Raw genomic sequence first — 17,618 nt, 5'->3', positions numbered from 1 at the left:
ACACAGGCGAAAGATGAAATCGTGACACCGGCTTCGCCTTCAGTCTCTTAATTAAACTGATTCTTATTCAACAATTCTTCACGACAACTGTCTTTGGAATGTGTGATGCTCTCACCATCAGCTAACAAGAGTCGTCTTCGAAGATTTAATAAATTCGGTACAACTTTAATTCCTACACAATGCTGTCGCCGTGTTTTTAAGCTTACTCGTAAATGCTGCAGCTGAGAAAACGTTAAAGGCACAGTAAGCCTCCCGTAAACCATCACAAATACTGTCAGGCTTTTAAACACAGTACAAACACCTTTCCATTTGAACGCTCACCAAACGGGAACATCCTTGGTGCCCTCCGTAAAGAGCGAGCAATTTTCAAAGAATTTATTTTTGCGTGGTTTATCTTTCCCCTGAGCCATCGTGAACCCGTGTGATCAAGTTTCTCTTTTTCACAATGTAGTCGTCAGTTAGTAATTTGAATGCGACTCGATGTGAGCTTATCTGCAATTGCACGTTATTAAGTACCTCTGACTATGCATGAAACAAACGGCTGTGGTTCACAAGAACTCTAACGATGGCTTTTGACTGTTCAGAGGAACTGGCGATAGGTATAAACCGTCGTCTGCTACGAGAACCACGACCTTGCGTGACCCTGCTTCCGGGCTTTTCTTTTTTCAAACTTTCAAAACTTCGAATTGTACTGATCTTGTCTTGATGAAAAAAGAATTCTTTTATGATTTGAGAATGTTTGTGTAACAAGCTGTCAATTTATTATTCAGATCTTAAAAGTTAGGTCTAGCGCCAAAACGCACCACGGTCCGATTGTCTCTGACACTCCTTCCACAAAATTAATTCTTTGAAAATTGCTCACTCTTTACGTAGGGCACCTAGGATGTTCCCGTTTGGTGAGCGTTCAAATGAAAGGGTGTTTTTACTGTGTGTAAAAGCCTGACAGTATCTGTGATGGTTTACGGGAGGCTTACTGTGCCTTTAATCATCACAATAATACTCCAGAAATTCCGTACACTTCGATTAGATTTGTAGAAATACACCGAGCTTTCTAATTAAGATGTGTGCATTTGTCACCAAACACCATTCAAATCCAGACCCAAGATATTCGGATGTCGGGAAATCCAAGACTGTTAATCATAAGTCGCGTGAGATGCACATCCAAGAAAATGTACTGTCCGTGCGACAGAACAGAAAGCGAAATCAATTAGTATTCAAGTCTGGGCATCACACTATATGAGAAACTGTTCACCTGAATCCACCTAAGATTCGACAGCAACTGCTATATACTGAGTAGTGCTGCCACAGAGATACAGAGTGCTACGCGTAGCAGTAGAATATCAGTCTTTGCTACCACACACAGAGACGCACCACCCACACCACACAGACTTTTCACCTGAGAAAGATCACCACACACAGAGGGACGCATCACAGCGAGACTGGAGACAGTGGGTGCCTGTCACGCACTGTATGATAGCACTGCCTCTCTGCTTCACACAGCGTAACCGTCAATAATTCTTCCGTCCCGTTAAAGCGCAGTGTCTATCGCAGTTGCTACCTTCACGACGACACACATTCATCAGCGAATTAAAGGATCCGGGGAAGTTCAATTTATAGTGCCTTGACCACAGGGAAGAACTCAAGAAATGGGTGCACAAGGCGTATGCATGATTGCGATTTTGTTTGTTTGTTTGTTTGCTTAACGCCCAGCCGACCACGAAGGGCCATATCAGGGCGGTGCTGCTTTGACATATAACGTGCGCCACACACAAGACAGAAGTCGCAGCACAGGCTTCATGTCTCACATAGTCACATTATTCTGACACCGGACCAACCAGTCCTAGCACTAACCCCATAATGCCAGACGCCAGGCGGAGCAGCCACTAGATTGCCAATTTTAAAGTCTTAGGTATGACCCGGCCGGGGTTCGAACCCACGACTTCCCGATCACGGGGCGGACGCCTTACCACTAGGCCAACCGTGCCGGTATGCATGATTGCGAATGTTTACGATTAGTAGTTATTCGTATTTATTAGCCATTTTCATTGGACCTGGTCTGGCGTAGGGATTGGGGTATATTAAAACAAAAAATTCTGAAACAAGGAGAAATTTAGAGAACCATTCTCAGATTATTGTCGCATATGGGGTTGCCACACTTTACGAAAGAAATACAATCATCATTTTCCATCAAATGTGTTGCATCTATTGTGTGTCTGAAACAATAAAAAAAATAAATCCGTAAGCCATATTTGCTCTATTGTGTTGTCTTTTTTTAATGTTAATCAAAAATGTTTGTCAGGTTTGAGAATACTCAGAAAAAGCTAAATAATATGGATTCCTCAACTGGAATGCCAAAGACAACTAAAACAAAGCCATACTGTGACGTGTCCCTTTTCGACAAGGTTTCCCTCAAACTGACCAGGGGTCACCTCTCTCATAAATATTCATTTCATTAAGATAGTAAAATGTCTTTGGCGAAACCATATCAAAACCATTCCAACACATTCCTGCATCGTGTGTAACTGTGTCGATAGTTCTTGACCAGCCACGCGGAAAAATATCAAAGATCGAGTTACCGTGTAACTAAACTTGATCGGTGTGTTCAGCCCTTAATTGCTGCATACATTAACTCTTTTCAGCACTGAACTCAGGGTGACTGTATGCACCGGCACGTCTGCACTGTGTTAAGTGGTCAGGGGGAATTGTAACAGTAATCTCTTGGTTTTCTGCGATGTAGATTATGTGGCTGCTTTATATCTGTATCGGGTTTTGTAACTAATGATGGCTTGATCCTCGTCATCGTCATTGTCATCACCCCCCGCGGGTTTGGGGGAGTCCCATATTGGTTGGGACGAGAAAGAATTTACCCGATGCTACCCAGCATGTCGTAAGAGGCGACTAACGGATTCTGTTTCTCCTTTTACCCTTGTTAAGTGTTTCTTGAATAGAATATAGTCAATGTTTGTAAAGATTTTAGTCAAGCAGTATGTAAGAAATGTTAAGTCCTTTGTACTGGAAACTTGCATTCTCCCAGTAAGGTCATATATTGTACTACGTTGCAAGCCCCTGGAACAATTTTTTTATTAGTGCTTTTGTGAACAAGAAACAATTAACAAGTGGCTCTATCCCATCTCCCCCCTTTCCCCGTCGCGATATAACCTTGAATGGTTGAAAACGACGTTAAACACCAAATAAAGAAAGAAAGAAAGTCATTGTCATCGTCATCATCATCGTCCTCGTCGTCGTCGTCGTCGTCCAGAATTACATATAGAAATCATACAGCACATTTGCAGAGCGCTTTCTCTGTCCATGCTTGTTCATTAAGTTTTGTTCGGATATTAATTGAACACTAGCGTGTAACACAAAATAAAACAAAACTCCACAAAAACTCGGCAAGGGAAGAGAACATGGAGAGCCAAGGAGCGAGCTTAGTCTTGGTCATCTTCCAAGCGATACAATCTTTTTAAAGGCTTTTTTGTCACTCACAATCGTTGTTCCAGCACCTCGCCAGCCAGAAAACACACACACACACACACACATACACACACACACATACACACACACACACAAAGACACACAGACACAGACAGACACAGACAGACAGACACACACACACACACACACACACACACACACATTCTTGATACCAAGTAGGACCACCCACGGTCCGGAAAAAAACAAGATGCAAGCCTGCATACCAATTGAAAGACTAAAGGCGCAACAACAAATCCCATCTCCTTTTCAAGATCACATCACTGCTGCTTCGGTAGTGTTCACCTTGTTCTAGTGACTGTTTTTGCTCTTTCCGTTGTGTGTCCTCTGTCACTTCACCATGGCAGTCGTCTGCCAAGGAGCGAGTGTGTCTACCTGTGTGTCCACCACCTGTCTGACTGTATGTCTTTCTGTCACTAAGGCTTTCCTCCCGTCGATCTAAATCTACCTTTGATGGATTCTACTTTCGCGTCAAGACCTCGCTGGTATTTTTCCGACACAGATGGTTTTAGACTAAACGACGGGTTCCTACCTACCCTTCCCCGCATTCTCAGACTGTAATTTCAACCGAGCGATGTTGACGTCAACAATGAGAAGTCTGGGCAAGCCAACACCTGTTACACTCAAAAATAAAACCTAGTCTTTTCCCCACTTTTGGCTCCCACAACAATAGGAGTATTTTTAGTTTTAATCCCTTTACTGCAACGTGTGGTAACAGGTTGCGCTCTCGGGGAAGCCAGTCCGGAAAAAGCGTATAGATTTACTGCATTTCCTATTGTGTATCAGCGCTTTTTGAGGAAATAAGACGAAGTTTCCTACCCTTCGGGATATTAACGGCGTGATTCAGAACGCTGCGTGAGTAAGCTCATTTCGGTCTATTGTTCTCTTTGTGGTTCCGTCGACAATGAATGTTGCGCATTAACACGCTTGAAAAATATATTATAAACCACATATATTATAAACCACATCATAGTATTGACCATATAACAGGCAAACGAGAGAGAGAGAGAGAGAGAGAGAGAGAGAGAGAGAGAGAGAGAGAGAGAGAGAGAGAGAGAGAGAGAGAGAGAGAGAGAGAGAGAGAGAGAGGAGAGACAGACAGACAGAAAAGAGAGAGAGAGAGAGAGAGGGGGGGGAAGAGAGAGAGCGAGAGAAAGACAGACAAACAGACAGACAGACAGACAGACAGACAGACAGACAGAGACAGACAGACAGACAGACATACAGAGAAAAAAGGGTCGAGGCTTTGGCAAGAGAAGGGATGTACAAGTGCTGACAGATGATGTACCCTGAACTCTGTCCAATCCCCCCAGCATAACTGCAAGAGGCCGAGGACCGAACCTTCAACGCCAAAAGGTCAGGGGGGCCAATTAACCTGCACACCTGAGCCCACCGCGCTACGAGGGTAAAGCCAAGATAAGAAAGAGGTGCATTCTTCTTTGGCAGGATGAGCCAACCAGGGGTTGTCGTACTTGTTAGTTGTTGTGTTAGTTACGAGGTGTTGAGACTAACTGAGTCTCTCTCTCTCTCTCTCTCTCTCTCTCTCTCTCTCTCTCTCTCTCTCTCTCTCTCACACACACACACACACACACATACACACACACACAATCACACACACACACACACACACACACACACACACACACACACACACACACACACACACACACACACACACACACACACACGCATACACATAAACTAAAACAAGTCGCGTAAGGCGAAAATACAATATTTAGTCAAGTAGCTGTCGAACTCACAGAATGAAACTGAACGCAGCAAGACCGTATACTCGTAGCATCGTCACTCCACCGCCCGTGGCAAAGACAGTGCCCGTGGAATTGACAAGAAGAGCGGGGTATTCGTTGCGCTGAGAAGGATAGCACGCTTTTCTGTACCTCTCTTCGTTTTAACTTTCTGAGCGTGTTTTTAATCCAAACATATCATATCTATATATTTTTGGAATCAGGAACCGACAAGGAATAAGATGAAAGTATTTTTAAATTGATTTCGAAAAAAAAATGTTGATACTAATTTTTATATATTTAATTTTCAGAGCTTGATTTTAATCCGAATATAACATATTTATATGTTTTTGGAATCAGTAAATGATGGAGAATAAGATAAACGTAAATTTGGATCGTTTTATAAATGTTTATTTTTTTTTACAATTTTCAGATTTTTAATGACCAAAGTTAATTTTTAAGCCACCACGCTGAAATGCAATACCGAACCCCGGGCTTCGTCGAAGATTACTTGACCAAAATTTCAACCAATTTGGTTGAAAAATGAGGGCGTGACAGTGCCGCCTCAACTTTCACGAAAAGCCGGATATGACGTAATCAGAGACATTTATCCAAAAAATGAAAACGTTCAGGGATTTCATACCCAGGAACTCTCATGTCAAATTTCATAAAGATCGGTCCAGTAGTTTAGTCTGAATCGCTCTACACACACACACACACACACACGCACACACACACACACACGCACACACGCACGCACATACACCACGACCCTCGTTTCGATTCCCCCTCGATGTTAAAATATTTAGTCAAAACTTGACTAAATATAAACAAGTCGCGTAAGGCGAAAATACAATATTTAGTCAAGTAGCTGTCGAACTCACAGAATGAAACTGAACGCAATGCAACGCAGCAAGACCGTATACTCGTGGTCCACCGCTCACGGCATAGGCAGTGAAATTGACAAGAAGAGCGGGGTAGTTGTTACGCTATGCTGCATAGCACGCTTTTCTGTACCTCTCTTCGTTTTAACTTTCTGAGCGTGTTTTTAATCCAAACATATCATATCTATATATTTTTGGAATCAGGAACCGACAAGGAATAAGATGAAAGTGTTTTAAATTGATTTCGAAAAAAAAATTTGATAATAATTTTTATATATTTAATTTTCAGAGCTTGTTTTTAATCCAAATATAACATATTTATATGTTTTTGGAATCAGCAAATGATGGAGAATAAGATAAACGTAAATTTGGATCGTTTTATAAATTTTTATTTTTTTTTACAATTTTCAGATTTTTAATGACCAAAGTCATTAATTAATTTTTAAGCCACCAAGCTGAAATGCAATACCGAACCCCGGGTTTCGTCGAAGAGTACTTGACCAAAATTTCAACCAATTTGGTTGAAAAATGAGGGCGTGACAGTGCCGCCTCAACTTTCACGAAAAGCCGGATATGACGTCATCAAAGACATTTATCAAAAAAATGAAAAAAACGTTCGGGGATTTCATACCCAGGAACTCTCATGTCAAATTTCATAAAGATCGGTCCAGTAGTTTAGTCTGAATCGCTCTACACACACACACACACACACGCACACACACACACACACACGCACGCACATACACCACGACCCTAGGCCCTCGTTTCGATTCCCCCTCGATGTTAAAATATTTAGTCAAAACTTGACTAAATATAAAAATGAGTACGAAATGAGTGAGTGCATAACAAGGACTTGACTGATCGAGAAGAATCCAGTCTCATAAAAAGGGAGCAAGACAGGAGGAGGCTATGTTACCATGAAAACGAAGAATAGAAACAACTACAAGAACATCAAAAAAGAGAAAGAAACTCCCTCGGACAGAACCAAACCATCCCTAAACTCATCCAGTCAAAGACCAACACAAACAAACAAGTCGCGTAAGGCGAAAATACAATATTTTGTCAAGTAGCTGTCGAACTCACAGAATGAAACTGAACGCAATGCCATTTTTCAGCAAGACCGTATACTCGTAGCATCGTCAGTCCACCGCTCATGGCAAAGGCAGTGAAATTGACAAGAAGAGCGGGGTAGTAGTTGCGCTAAGAAGGATAGCACGCTTTTCTGTACCTCTCTTTGTTTTAACTTTCTGAGCGTGTTTTTAATCCAAACATATCATATTTATATGTTTTTGGAATCAGGAACCGACAAGGAATAAGATGAAAGTGTTTTTAAATTGATTTGGACAATTTAATTTTGATAATAATTTTTATATATTTAATTTTCAGAGCTTGTTTTTAATCCGAATATAACTTATTTATATGTTTTTGGAATCAGCAAATGATGGAGAATAAGATAAACGTAAATTTGGATCGTTTTATAAATTTTAATTTTTTTTTACAATTTTCAGATTTTTAATGACCAAAGTCATTAATTAATTTTTAAGCCACCAAGCTGAAATGCAATACCGAAGTCCGGGCTTCGTCGAAGATTACTTGACCAAAATTTCAACCAATTTGGTTGAAAAATGAGGGCGTGACAGTGCCGCCTCAACTTTCACGAAAAGCCGGATATGACGTCATCAAAGACATTTATCAAAAAAATGAAAAAAAACGTATGGGGATTTCATACCCAGGAACTCTCATGTCAAATTTCATAAAGATCGGTCCAGTAGTTTAGTCTGAATCGCTCTACACACACACACAGACAGACAGACGCACATACACCACGACCCTCGTTTCGATTCCCCCTCGATGTTAAAATATTTAGTCAAAACTTGACTAAATATAAAAACAGCTCACCCAGCTTCTTCACCCAAAACCACCACACAAAAACCAAACCTCCACACACACACTCACACACAATACGCTACCCCTCAAGGAAGCAGGAAGGAAGCCGCAGGTTCCCAGACAATTACAGACGGTCCAGGTAAGTTGTGCCAGGTCTGCAGAAAAGGGCAGGTGTAAGAGAGAGAGAGAGAGAGAGAGAGAGAGAGAGAGAGAGAGAGAGAGAGAGAGAGAGATAAAGAGAGAGAGAGAGAGAGAGAGAGAGGGAGAGAGAGAGAGAGATGGAGAGAGATAGAAAGAGAGAGAGAGACAGAGAGAGACAGAGAGAGAGACAGAGAAAGAGACAGAGAGAGAGAGACAGAGAGAGAGAGAGACAGAGAGAGAGAGACAGAGAGATAGAGACAGAGAGAGAGACAGAGAGAGAGAGAGGGGAGAGACAGACAGACAGAAAAGATCGAGAGGCAAGAAAAGGGCAGGTGTGATGGATTCGCCAGGTGAACCTGTCAAGGTGACAGACTGGCGGCTAACAAACCAGCGTGAATAATGGCGCGGAGCAAGTCATCCCTGTAATGCCCCGAACAGTGCCAGCACGGTTCTGGACGGACAATTCCGTTTGCTACTAACACTCGAAACAGTTTCAAGGTTAATTCCTGCTCAAGGTTCTTCCTTCTTCTTCTTGGCGTTCGCAGAGGTTACACAATCAGTCCAGCACTGGTGATAAATGTTGTCGTTTTGTCCAACTCCTGTCGACTGCCGTATAGTTTGGTCTGCAAGGGAGTTGGTGACGGCCACACTTCTTTTCGTTCCTCATCTAGTAAGGGACATCGCTGTAAGATGTGTTCCGCTGTTTGGTCCTCTTGACCGCTGGCACAGGTTGGTGATGGCGCCAGCTTGAACTTTCGGTTCATGTGAGCATTGAGCCTGTTGTGGCCAGTACGCAGCCTGATGAGGTTGACTTGCTGCTCTCTGGACATTGTGTGGTAGTCATCTCTGTTTGTCCTTGGCCTCATCAATGCCTTGATGATTGTCTTCTGCTCACTAAAGCTGACACTGTTTTCAGGTTGGTCTTCCGCGGCTCCTTCTTTTGCCAGCTCATCTGCCCTTTCATTTCCTGGTATCCCACAGTGTGCTGGTATCCACTGGAGGACAACTCTTCTGGTTTGTCTGACCATCTGTAATGCTTTGGCCAGCTGTGGGAGTTTGTCGTTCTCTAGGGCCTGAAGGACTGAAAGGGCGTCCGAGAGGAAGACAACTTGGTGGCAAGGGTCTGCGGAGTCCTGAACCAAGGAGGCGGCCTGCATGAGAGCTTCTGCTTCTGCTTTATAGTTTGTGCAGTGTTTGCCAGTGGCAACGCTGGATGTAGCTGTATGTCCCCCAGGGAACTGGATGAGAATGCCTGCACCTCCATTGAGCACGGCGTTAGTTGCTGATCCATCGGTGTATAAATGGATCCACGCCTCTTTTGGGTACTGTTCGTCGATCAGGGCTAAGGTGAGTGCCTGTCGAGCTGTGTCATTCTGATCTTCTCCTGAGGTAACATGTGGAACACTGGTGCAGATCTGGATGCCTGGTTTCTCTGTTGCCTTGGGGGTTTCCTCTTCTTCTTGAGTCAGAGGTAGAGTGTTCTGTGGAAGGACTTCCCTGTACTGTCGAGAAAGTCTCTTGCTCTCGTGTACAAAACTGCTCCGTTTAAGCCGGTTCTTGGTGAGGTTGCTCAGTCTGTGCTTCATGGGGTGGTCGGGTAGGCACTTGAGCTTCTCGGCCTGTACCATAGTCTTGGCTTCTCTTCTCTGACAGAGGGGTTGGATGGTGGTAAGCTTCTCCATTTCCTTGATGGGCGTGGATTTCATTGCACCGGTGATGAGTCGGAGGGCCTGGTTTTGCACACGGTCAAGGGTCTGCAGGTTTGTCTTGGCTGAGGTTGACCACCCTGTGGAGCCGTACTCGAGGTGGGGTCTGATTGTTCCCTGGTATACTGTCTTCAGTATCTTCTCGTTCGCTCCCCAGGTGGTACCTGGCAGCTTCCTGAGTATGGCTAGCTTGCGCCGGGCCTTCGTCTCTGCCTGTGCAATGTGTGGTTTCCAGGTCTGCCGTCTATCAAAGGTGACACCAAAGGTTCTTCCAAAACGCAGGTGAAGTCAGTTCAAAGCAATGATTTGAGAAATGCAGGAACGCTACAGAAAGATCCAGAAAACACGAATCCCAAATCGCCTCACGGTCAGTTGTGAAACCTAAGCCTATAAGAGGAAACCCCCAGAACCCCATTCTCAGAATGTACATGTATGTACAAAGCAGTGACTACTCACTTGACTGACTATTAGGGTTTAACGTCCTCTTAGACCAACTGGTCTATATTGGGACAGGTATTGGTAATACGTTGAAGATATGGTGTGATACTTTGATTCGAACAAGCCCGCTGTGGCTGTCTTCTTCGACACACCAGCATTGGGTTTGTCTCGTCAAAGTATCGAAATACGATCATGATAATCGGAGACGAGAGATGATGCATGCGTGTCTTCGTGTTTTCCAAGCCCTGAGACTTTCGCTGTGAACGTGGGATCTTGTTCGTGCGCATGTGTGCACACGGGGGTGTTCGGACACCGAAGAGTCTGCACAAAGGTGACTCCGAGAAATAAATCTCTCGCCGAACGTGGGGATCGAACCCACGCTGATAGCGACCAACTGGCTACAAAGCCAGCGCGCTACCAACTGGCAACTGAGCCACGTCTCCGCCACTGATCACTTGGGTGTAGGTAGAAACACAAGGAAGTAATTTCAAGGGTCATAGAACAGCGACAAGTTTTGTAGGGAATTCAAACAGTTCCATTTTGTTATTTTGTTCTTGCAGAATCTCACCGTTCACCATCATTCATCTCGTAGTATGACACATGTCAGCTCCAAATGTATAAAACAAAAATCCTCATGGTTATGTATGTGTACAACATCAAAGCAGAGAAAGAGATAGAGAGACAGAGAGAGACAGAGAGAGAGAGACAGAGAGAGACAGAGAGAGAAAGAGAGACAGATAGAGAGAGAGAGATAGACATAGAGACAGAGTCAGAGAGAGAGATAGACAGAGAGAGAGCGGAGAGGGAGGGAGAGAGAGAGAGAGAGAGAGACAGAGAGAGAGACAGAGAGAGAGACAGACAGAGAGAGAGAGACAGACAGAGAGAGACAGAGAGAGAGAGAGAGAGAGACAGAGAGACAGAGAGAGAGAGACAGAGAGAGAGAGAGAGAGAGAGAGAGAGAGAGAGAGAGAGAGAGAGAGAGAGAGAGAGAGAGAAAGAGACAGACAGACAGAGAAAAAAAGACAGCGACATCAACAGCGAGAGAGAGAGAGAGAGACAGAGACAGAGACAGAGACAGACACACAGACACACAGACAGACACACACACACACAGACAGAGACAAGAGGCAGACAGTCAGCCAGACAGAAGCAGAAAGAATGACAGAAAGAAACAAACAAATCAAAAGACAGCCATGCATCACACATGCACACACACTTACTGTACTGACCATGGAGAAACTGTAGCGGCACACATGATATCCTCTGGTTGGCGTTCATTGCTTCCTTCATCTTGCGCGCCTCCTGGGGGTGGTTGTAACGAAAGTAGTTGGACCGACCCAGTACCACCATGGACCCTGAAACCACACAGCAAACACGGCATGAGTATCCTTCTTCTTCTACGTCCATGGGCTGAAACAATTCTACCCTTAACCCACCCGTGGCGGCCGGGATTCGAACCCACGACCGTCCGCTTGGGAGGCATGCGTCTTAACCAGTCGGCCACCGCGCCCGTCAGCAGGGCTTCCTTATGTTCATTATATTGTGACAATCTGCACGATTCATTTTCATTTCATTTTCATTTTTCATTTAATTTTTATTTTCATTTCTTCATTTTCATTTCATTTCATTTTTTTTCATTTTCATTACTTTATTGTCCCATCGCTGGGAAATTCGGGTCGCTTCCTCCCAGTGGAAAGCTAGCAGCAACGGAGTCGCGCTACCCAGGTGTCTGCGTGTTTAGGTGTATTCAGCCACCTGCACTTATGGCAGAATGACCAAGGTCTTTTACGTGCCATTGTGGTGACACGGGGGTGGAACATGGCTTCCGTCTCTGGGTCTGCACATAAAGTTGACCCGTGTCCGTCCCGGCCCGGATTCTAACCTGCGACCTTCCGATCACAAGTCCAATGCTCTACCAACTGAGCTACCGAGCCCCCGAACACACCACCGATTCCAGGTGGTATGACTTTTGTTTTGGAAGCGTGTGTGAAGGAGTAGGAGGCATGATCGGGAAATTTGGTTTGTTTCTTTGCTTAACGCCCAGCCGACCACGAAGGGCCATATGATCGGGAAATATTCAACTTCCAATATCGAATCAACAAGGAATGGTACATGTGGGACAGTACAACTTTGAAGAAAGAAAGTTGGAGCAAGCAAAGTCAATACTATAAGACTACACGCACTAAAAAAAAAAAGGGAGCACAAAACTGAACTAAGAAGCGATACAACAAGCCAAAAAAGGACAGGGCAACAGCATTCTTTGAGTGTTTATGAAGAGACAACATACAGAAAACAAAAGCTATAACAAAACAAGTCAGAAAACAAAACAAAAAATCCCACTACTTTTCTTACAGTTCATGATTGCTAAATGTCAAAAATAAGTTTCAAAGGAAATTGAAGTTCACCACGGTCATAAGCGCTGACCAGCTTCAAGACACTGTAATTCTTTCCAAAATCTTCCTGTGGAAACCTTACGTCATCCACAGGTACAAATCAGTCCCTGCAGTCAAACCATCAGGCAAGAGTTATCTCAGCAATTGGCACTAGTAGTCTCCCTTTTATCTATATCGTCTGAACTTAACGAGAGTACTCTGCCCTTGTCTCTGATCTTTATTTGATTGGTTGAGGAGTGAAGCTTGTTACTGTTAGGACCTCTTGGTGCCGAGAGCCGCTATCAGTTGTTGCTGATACAACAAACCGCTCTCTCCAACTCTTCCCTGCTTTTTGACTGCAGTGCAGATGTGTCCATCCCTCACCACGAAAACTCTTCAATTCACTTTCGTTAAGTGGGTACAGAGTAACCTGTAATTTCCTGTATCAAATGATCGTGGTGCGGTGTGGTGTGATGTGTTGTGATGTGGTTTGGTTTGGTGTTGTGTTGTGTGGTGTGGTGTGGTGTTGTGTGGTGTTTGTGTGGTGATGTTCAGGGGGCGGATCAGTTCATTTTATGGGGGGGGGTTCAAAAGTATATTGTGAAGATATGGGTGTGAAGGCGCGAAGCGCCGAGCCGACGGCGCAAAGCGCCTAGCTTGCTAGGGGGGTCCGAGGGCATGCCCCCCCGGAAAATTTTGAAAAAAAGGATGCAATATGGTGCAATCTGGTGCATTCTGAGGATGATCATTACCAGTTTCAGGCAGCAGATTTTGTCACTGATTAATACCCCAAAAATTGAAACTCAACCCAAAAAAAACACACACAAATATTTATATTTTTGGCTGGGGGGGGTTCCGGAAACCCCAGAACCCCCCCCCCCCCCCCCTCGTCCGCCCCTCATGTTGTTTGGTGATGTGTTGTCTTGTGTTGTTTTGAGTTGAGTTGAGTTGAGTTGGGTTGGGTTGGGTTTTGGTGTGATCTTTTCTAGGACGTTCACGTGTTACTATTTTTGGCTCACGTAAGTGTAGCCTATGCTAACTTTTGTCTGTCTGTGCGTGCGTGCGTGCGTGCGTACATGTATGTATGTATGTCTGTGGTAGAAACTTTAACATTTGAAGACGTCACAACATTTGAAGACGTCACATTATGACGTAAGAGGGTTAGACGTCACGCGAAGGAATTACTGAAAGTCTCGGTCATTATTATTTTGCCGAGCGGGCCGAGACTAATTTTTTCTTCGGAATCGGCCATTCAGATCTAGATCTAGTGTCTCGCTTTCTTGCACAGTGTCACCTATGCCGCTTAAGGCCCGTCCATACACTCCCGGCCGACCCTGTCCACATTTGACTTATGCTCAAAACGGCGCCCCGCAGCGTGCCATGATCGCGAAGCGTTATTTGCAGAAGAATAGCGCGTGTTCTAATTTCTATGACACAGACATAGAACGACGGAAATTTGACCAATCAGAGCAAACCAGAGCGATGACGTCAGCTGCTCGCGGCGCGGCAGTCGAATGCAACTGAACCTTCTTGTCAGGAGACCCGCTCCATTGATACCGCGTTGTGAAAAAAATCGTCGATGTGTGGCCACTCGGCAATTCCCGCGCGACGCACAAAACGGCCTGCGGCGCATAGAGCGTAAAACGGCGTCCAAATGTGGTCGGCCCTTTACTGTGTGTGTGTGTGTGTGTGTGTATGTGTGACGAAGTGATTGAGTTTGTGTTACTGTTTGTCGATTTCTTACGTGAGCCTTGAAGGCTTCGCCTCTTGTTTTTATAACAGTAATGTTATTCTTAAATGAAAGTAGCTGACTTGGTAGAAGAGGATCCGGGGGGTGCGCGTTGGAAGGGGGTGCTCAGAGCTCAAAGACATGCAGAGCTCAATCCTAGGTGACAAGCATAAAAGCGATTGCCCCGTGGCGCTCAGAAAGGAAGAACGTAGAAGGAAGGAAAAACACAGAGGGAAACACAACTAAACAAGCGCAGGACAAGAAAAAAAATAGTGTTTGCAAACACAGATTACGATCAAAGAAACATTAGCAGCAACCCTCCCCGACCATTCGACCCCCCCCCCCCCCCCCAGCTGTCAGGTACGTCCACTCGTCTGTCTTTCTTAGTTTGTCTATCAGTTTGTCCCTTTTTCGGGCGGTCTCTCTGAATGTCTGCCTGAATAATTCTCAGTAGCGGATAGAGGGGATTCAAAGAGAGGCAACGAAAGATCTACAATCAAAACCAAATCCAATCACATACAACCGCAATAAAGGCCCTGCCATAAATCTCCAAGACCACTCAAAGTCACAAATATTGATCTTGTCCCTTCAGCTGCTTCAGACATTTGTCCCACACATGGCTCCACCCTCCTTGACTGCGTGTCGGACACTGGTCAATATTATCTCACACACCCTGTCACTTAGACCCCCTGCAAGGGGCGAAGGTCACAGGGGGTCAAACACAATTCACCTTTGCTGGACAAACATGTCAGGTGTAATGAGAAACATACAGGTGAGAGATGTCTGTTTGTTGTTTTGGGATAGAGGTTTGGGGGAAATTCTAAAAAAATGCATGTGATGGCACTGTGAATAAAGAAAATAATAAAAAGTTGAGGTGATGGACGAAAAGTGTGTGTGTGTATCTGTGCATGTGTGTGTGTGTGTGTGTGTGTGTGTGTGTGTGTGTGTGTGTGTGTATGAGTGTGCGTGTGTGTGTCTGTGTGTGTGTAAGAGTGTGCATGTGCGTGTGCGTGTGTGTGTGTGTGCGTGCATGTTTGAATGTGTGTAAGTGTGTGTGTCTGTCTGCCTGTCTGTGTGTGTATGTGTGTCTCTCTGTGTGCCATTTGAGCTAGTTGTACTGTAAATCGCCGATATTATCTGTTGTGCTAAGCTGTGCTGAGCCCCAAACATTCGGACGTCTTTCTTTCTTTCTTTATTTGGTGTTTAACGTCGTTTTCATAATTCAAGGTTATATCGCGACGGGGAAAGGGAGGAGATGGGAAAGAGCCACTTGTCAATTGTTTCTTGTTCACAAAAGCACTAATCAAAAATTTGCTCCAGGGGCTTGCAACGTAGTACAATATATTACCTTACTGGGAGAATGCAAGTTTCCAGTACAAAGGACTTGACATTTCTTACATACTGCTTGACTAAAATCTTTACAAAAATTGACTATATTCTATACAAGAAACACTTTACAAGGGTAAAAGGAGAAACAGAATCCGTTAGTCGCCTCTTACGACATGCTGGGGAGCATCGGGTAAATTCTTCCCCCCAACCCGCGGGGGGATCATACGGACGTACGTATAGTAAAGTTTGTTCTATTGGTGTACACAAACGCACCACCCACTCCCCACCAACCACCCACTCCCAATCAAAGATGAAAGAAATACCCGCAGCGCAACTTTTAACACAATTATACCCGAAGCCAGAGCTCTTTTCATCGCTTCCTTTACCAAGATACCCCCTTCGGGAATTCCTTCCAAGCGCCAGGCAATCATGGCATCCCTAACTCATTAGTCTTTCCCTGCAGCTAATTAGAGCCACCTTTGCACGAGAGGGAGGGATTTATCTACACCCACAACATCCATTTTCACCTGAAATCTGCAACTCCAGGCAATACTGGGTGGCGTTACGTATACAGGTGTGTTTTCCCTTCAGGTACAATTTGAACCAGCTTCTCTTGGTTGTGAACATTGTGATTTGAAAAAGGGATGGAAATGGGAAAATCGATTGTTCGTATAAAAGAAATATGTGGAAGAGATCGACGCATGGCATATATCAAGCCCTAACCTTGCAGTTACTTGTAAGGAGGCCACAACAATCACTGTTGTTATCTGAAAAATCGAATGACATAAAGATGATCTCTCTCTCCTGTCAGATGCGTTCACCATTATTCGCAGGTATCATGTCGATAACAAGGTACAATTAGTCCCCCGGTCGTACATTAATCTCTCTCTTTTTATTTGTATAAAATATTATGAAATAATTTGAAAGAAAAGGGTTGAAGTCATCACTTGTTCGCCATGCCTTGTTATCAGAATGTGTATTGATTATCAGTTTTAGAACGTGTCCATAAGCAGTCTGCTTGTTAACGTTCTTAATGTTCTTACTGTTTATAACGTGTATAAAAGAAATTAATAACAAGTCGCGTAAGGCGAAAATACAATATTTAGTCAAGTAGCTGCCATTTTTCAGCAAGACCGTATACTCGTAGCATCGTCAGTCCACCGCTCATGGCAAAGGCAGTGAAATTGACAAGAAGAGCGGGGTAGTAGTTGCGCTAAGAAGGATAGCACGCTTTTCTGTACCTCTCTTTGTTTTAACTTTGTGAGCGTGTTTTTAATCCAAACATATCATATCTATATGTTTTTGGAATCAGGAACCGACAAGGAATAAGATGAAAGTGTTTTTAAATTGATTTGGACAATTTAATTTTGATAATAATTTTTATATATTTAATTTTCAGAGCTTGTTTTTAATCCGAATATAACATATTTATATGTTTTTGGAATCAGCAAATGATGGAGAATAAGATAAACGTAAATTTGGATCGTTTTATAAATTTTTATTTTTTTTTACAATTTTCAGATTTTTAATGACCAAAGTCATTAATTAATTTTTAAGCCACCAAGCTGAAATGCAATACCGAACCCCGGGCTTCGTCGAAGATTACTTGACCAAAATTTCAACCAATTTGGTTGAAAAATGAGGGCGTGACAGTGCCGCCTCAACTTTCACGAAAAGCCGGATATGACGTCATCAAAGACATTTATCAAAAAAATGAAAAAAAACGTTCGGGGATTTCATACCCAGGAACTCTCATGTCAAATTTCATAAAGATCGGTCCAGTAGTTTAGTCTGAATCGCTCTACACACACACACACACACAGACAGACGCACATACACCATACCCTCGTTTCGATTCCCCCTCGATGTTAAAATATTTAGTCAAAACTTGACTA

At 43.8% G+C, this 17,618-nt stretch overlaps 1 protein-coding gene across 1 annotated transcript in view; it reads right to left on the bottom strand.

The window, feature by feature from the left end:
• Positions 1-10,691: 10,691 nt before the first annotated feature.
• Positions 10,692-17,618, bottom strand: part of LOC138974523 (pleckstrin homology-like domain family B member 1) — a 504,261-nt gene continuing 497,334 nt past the window's right edge. The window contains exons 5-6 of the mRNA XM_070347239.1: positions 11,514-11,648; positions 10,692-10,747 (exon numbers count right to left, since the gene is read on the bottom strand). Coding sequence (XP_070203340.1) covers positions 10,692-10,747; positions 11,514-11,648 — 191 coding nt within the window. The remainder of the gene's footprint in view (positions 10,748-11,513; positions 11,649-17,618) is intronic.

The sequence above is a fragment of the Littorina saxatilis genome, linkage group LG8 (genome assembly GCF_037325665.1).
Source record: "Littorina saxatilis isolate snail1 linkage group LG8, US_GU_Lsax_2.0, whole genome shotgun sequence".
NCBI classification, from domain to species: domain Eukaryota; kingdom Metazoa; phylum Mollusca; class Gastropoda; order Littorinimorpha; family Littorinidae; genus Littorina; species Littorina saxatilis.
Note: the sequence above shows the minus strand (reverse complement) of the source record. Positions and strands in the feature narration are given on the sequence as shown.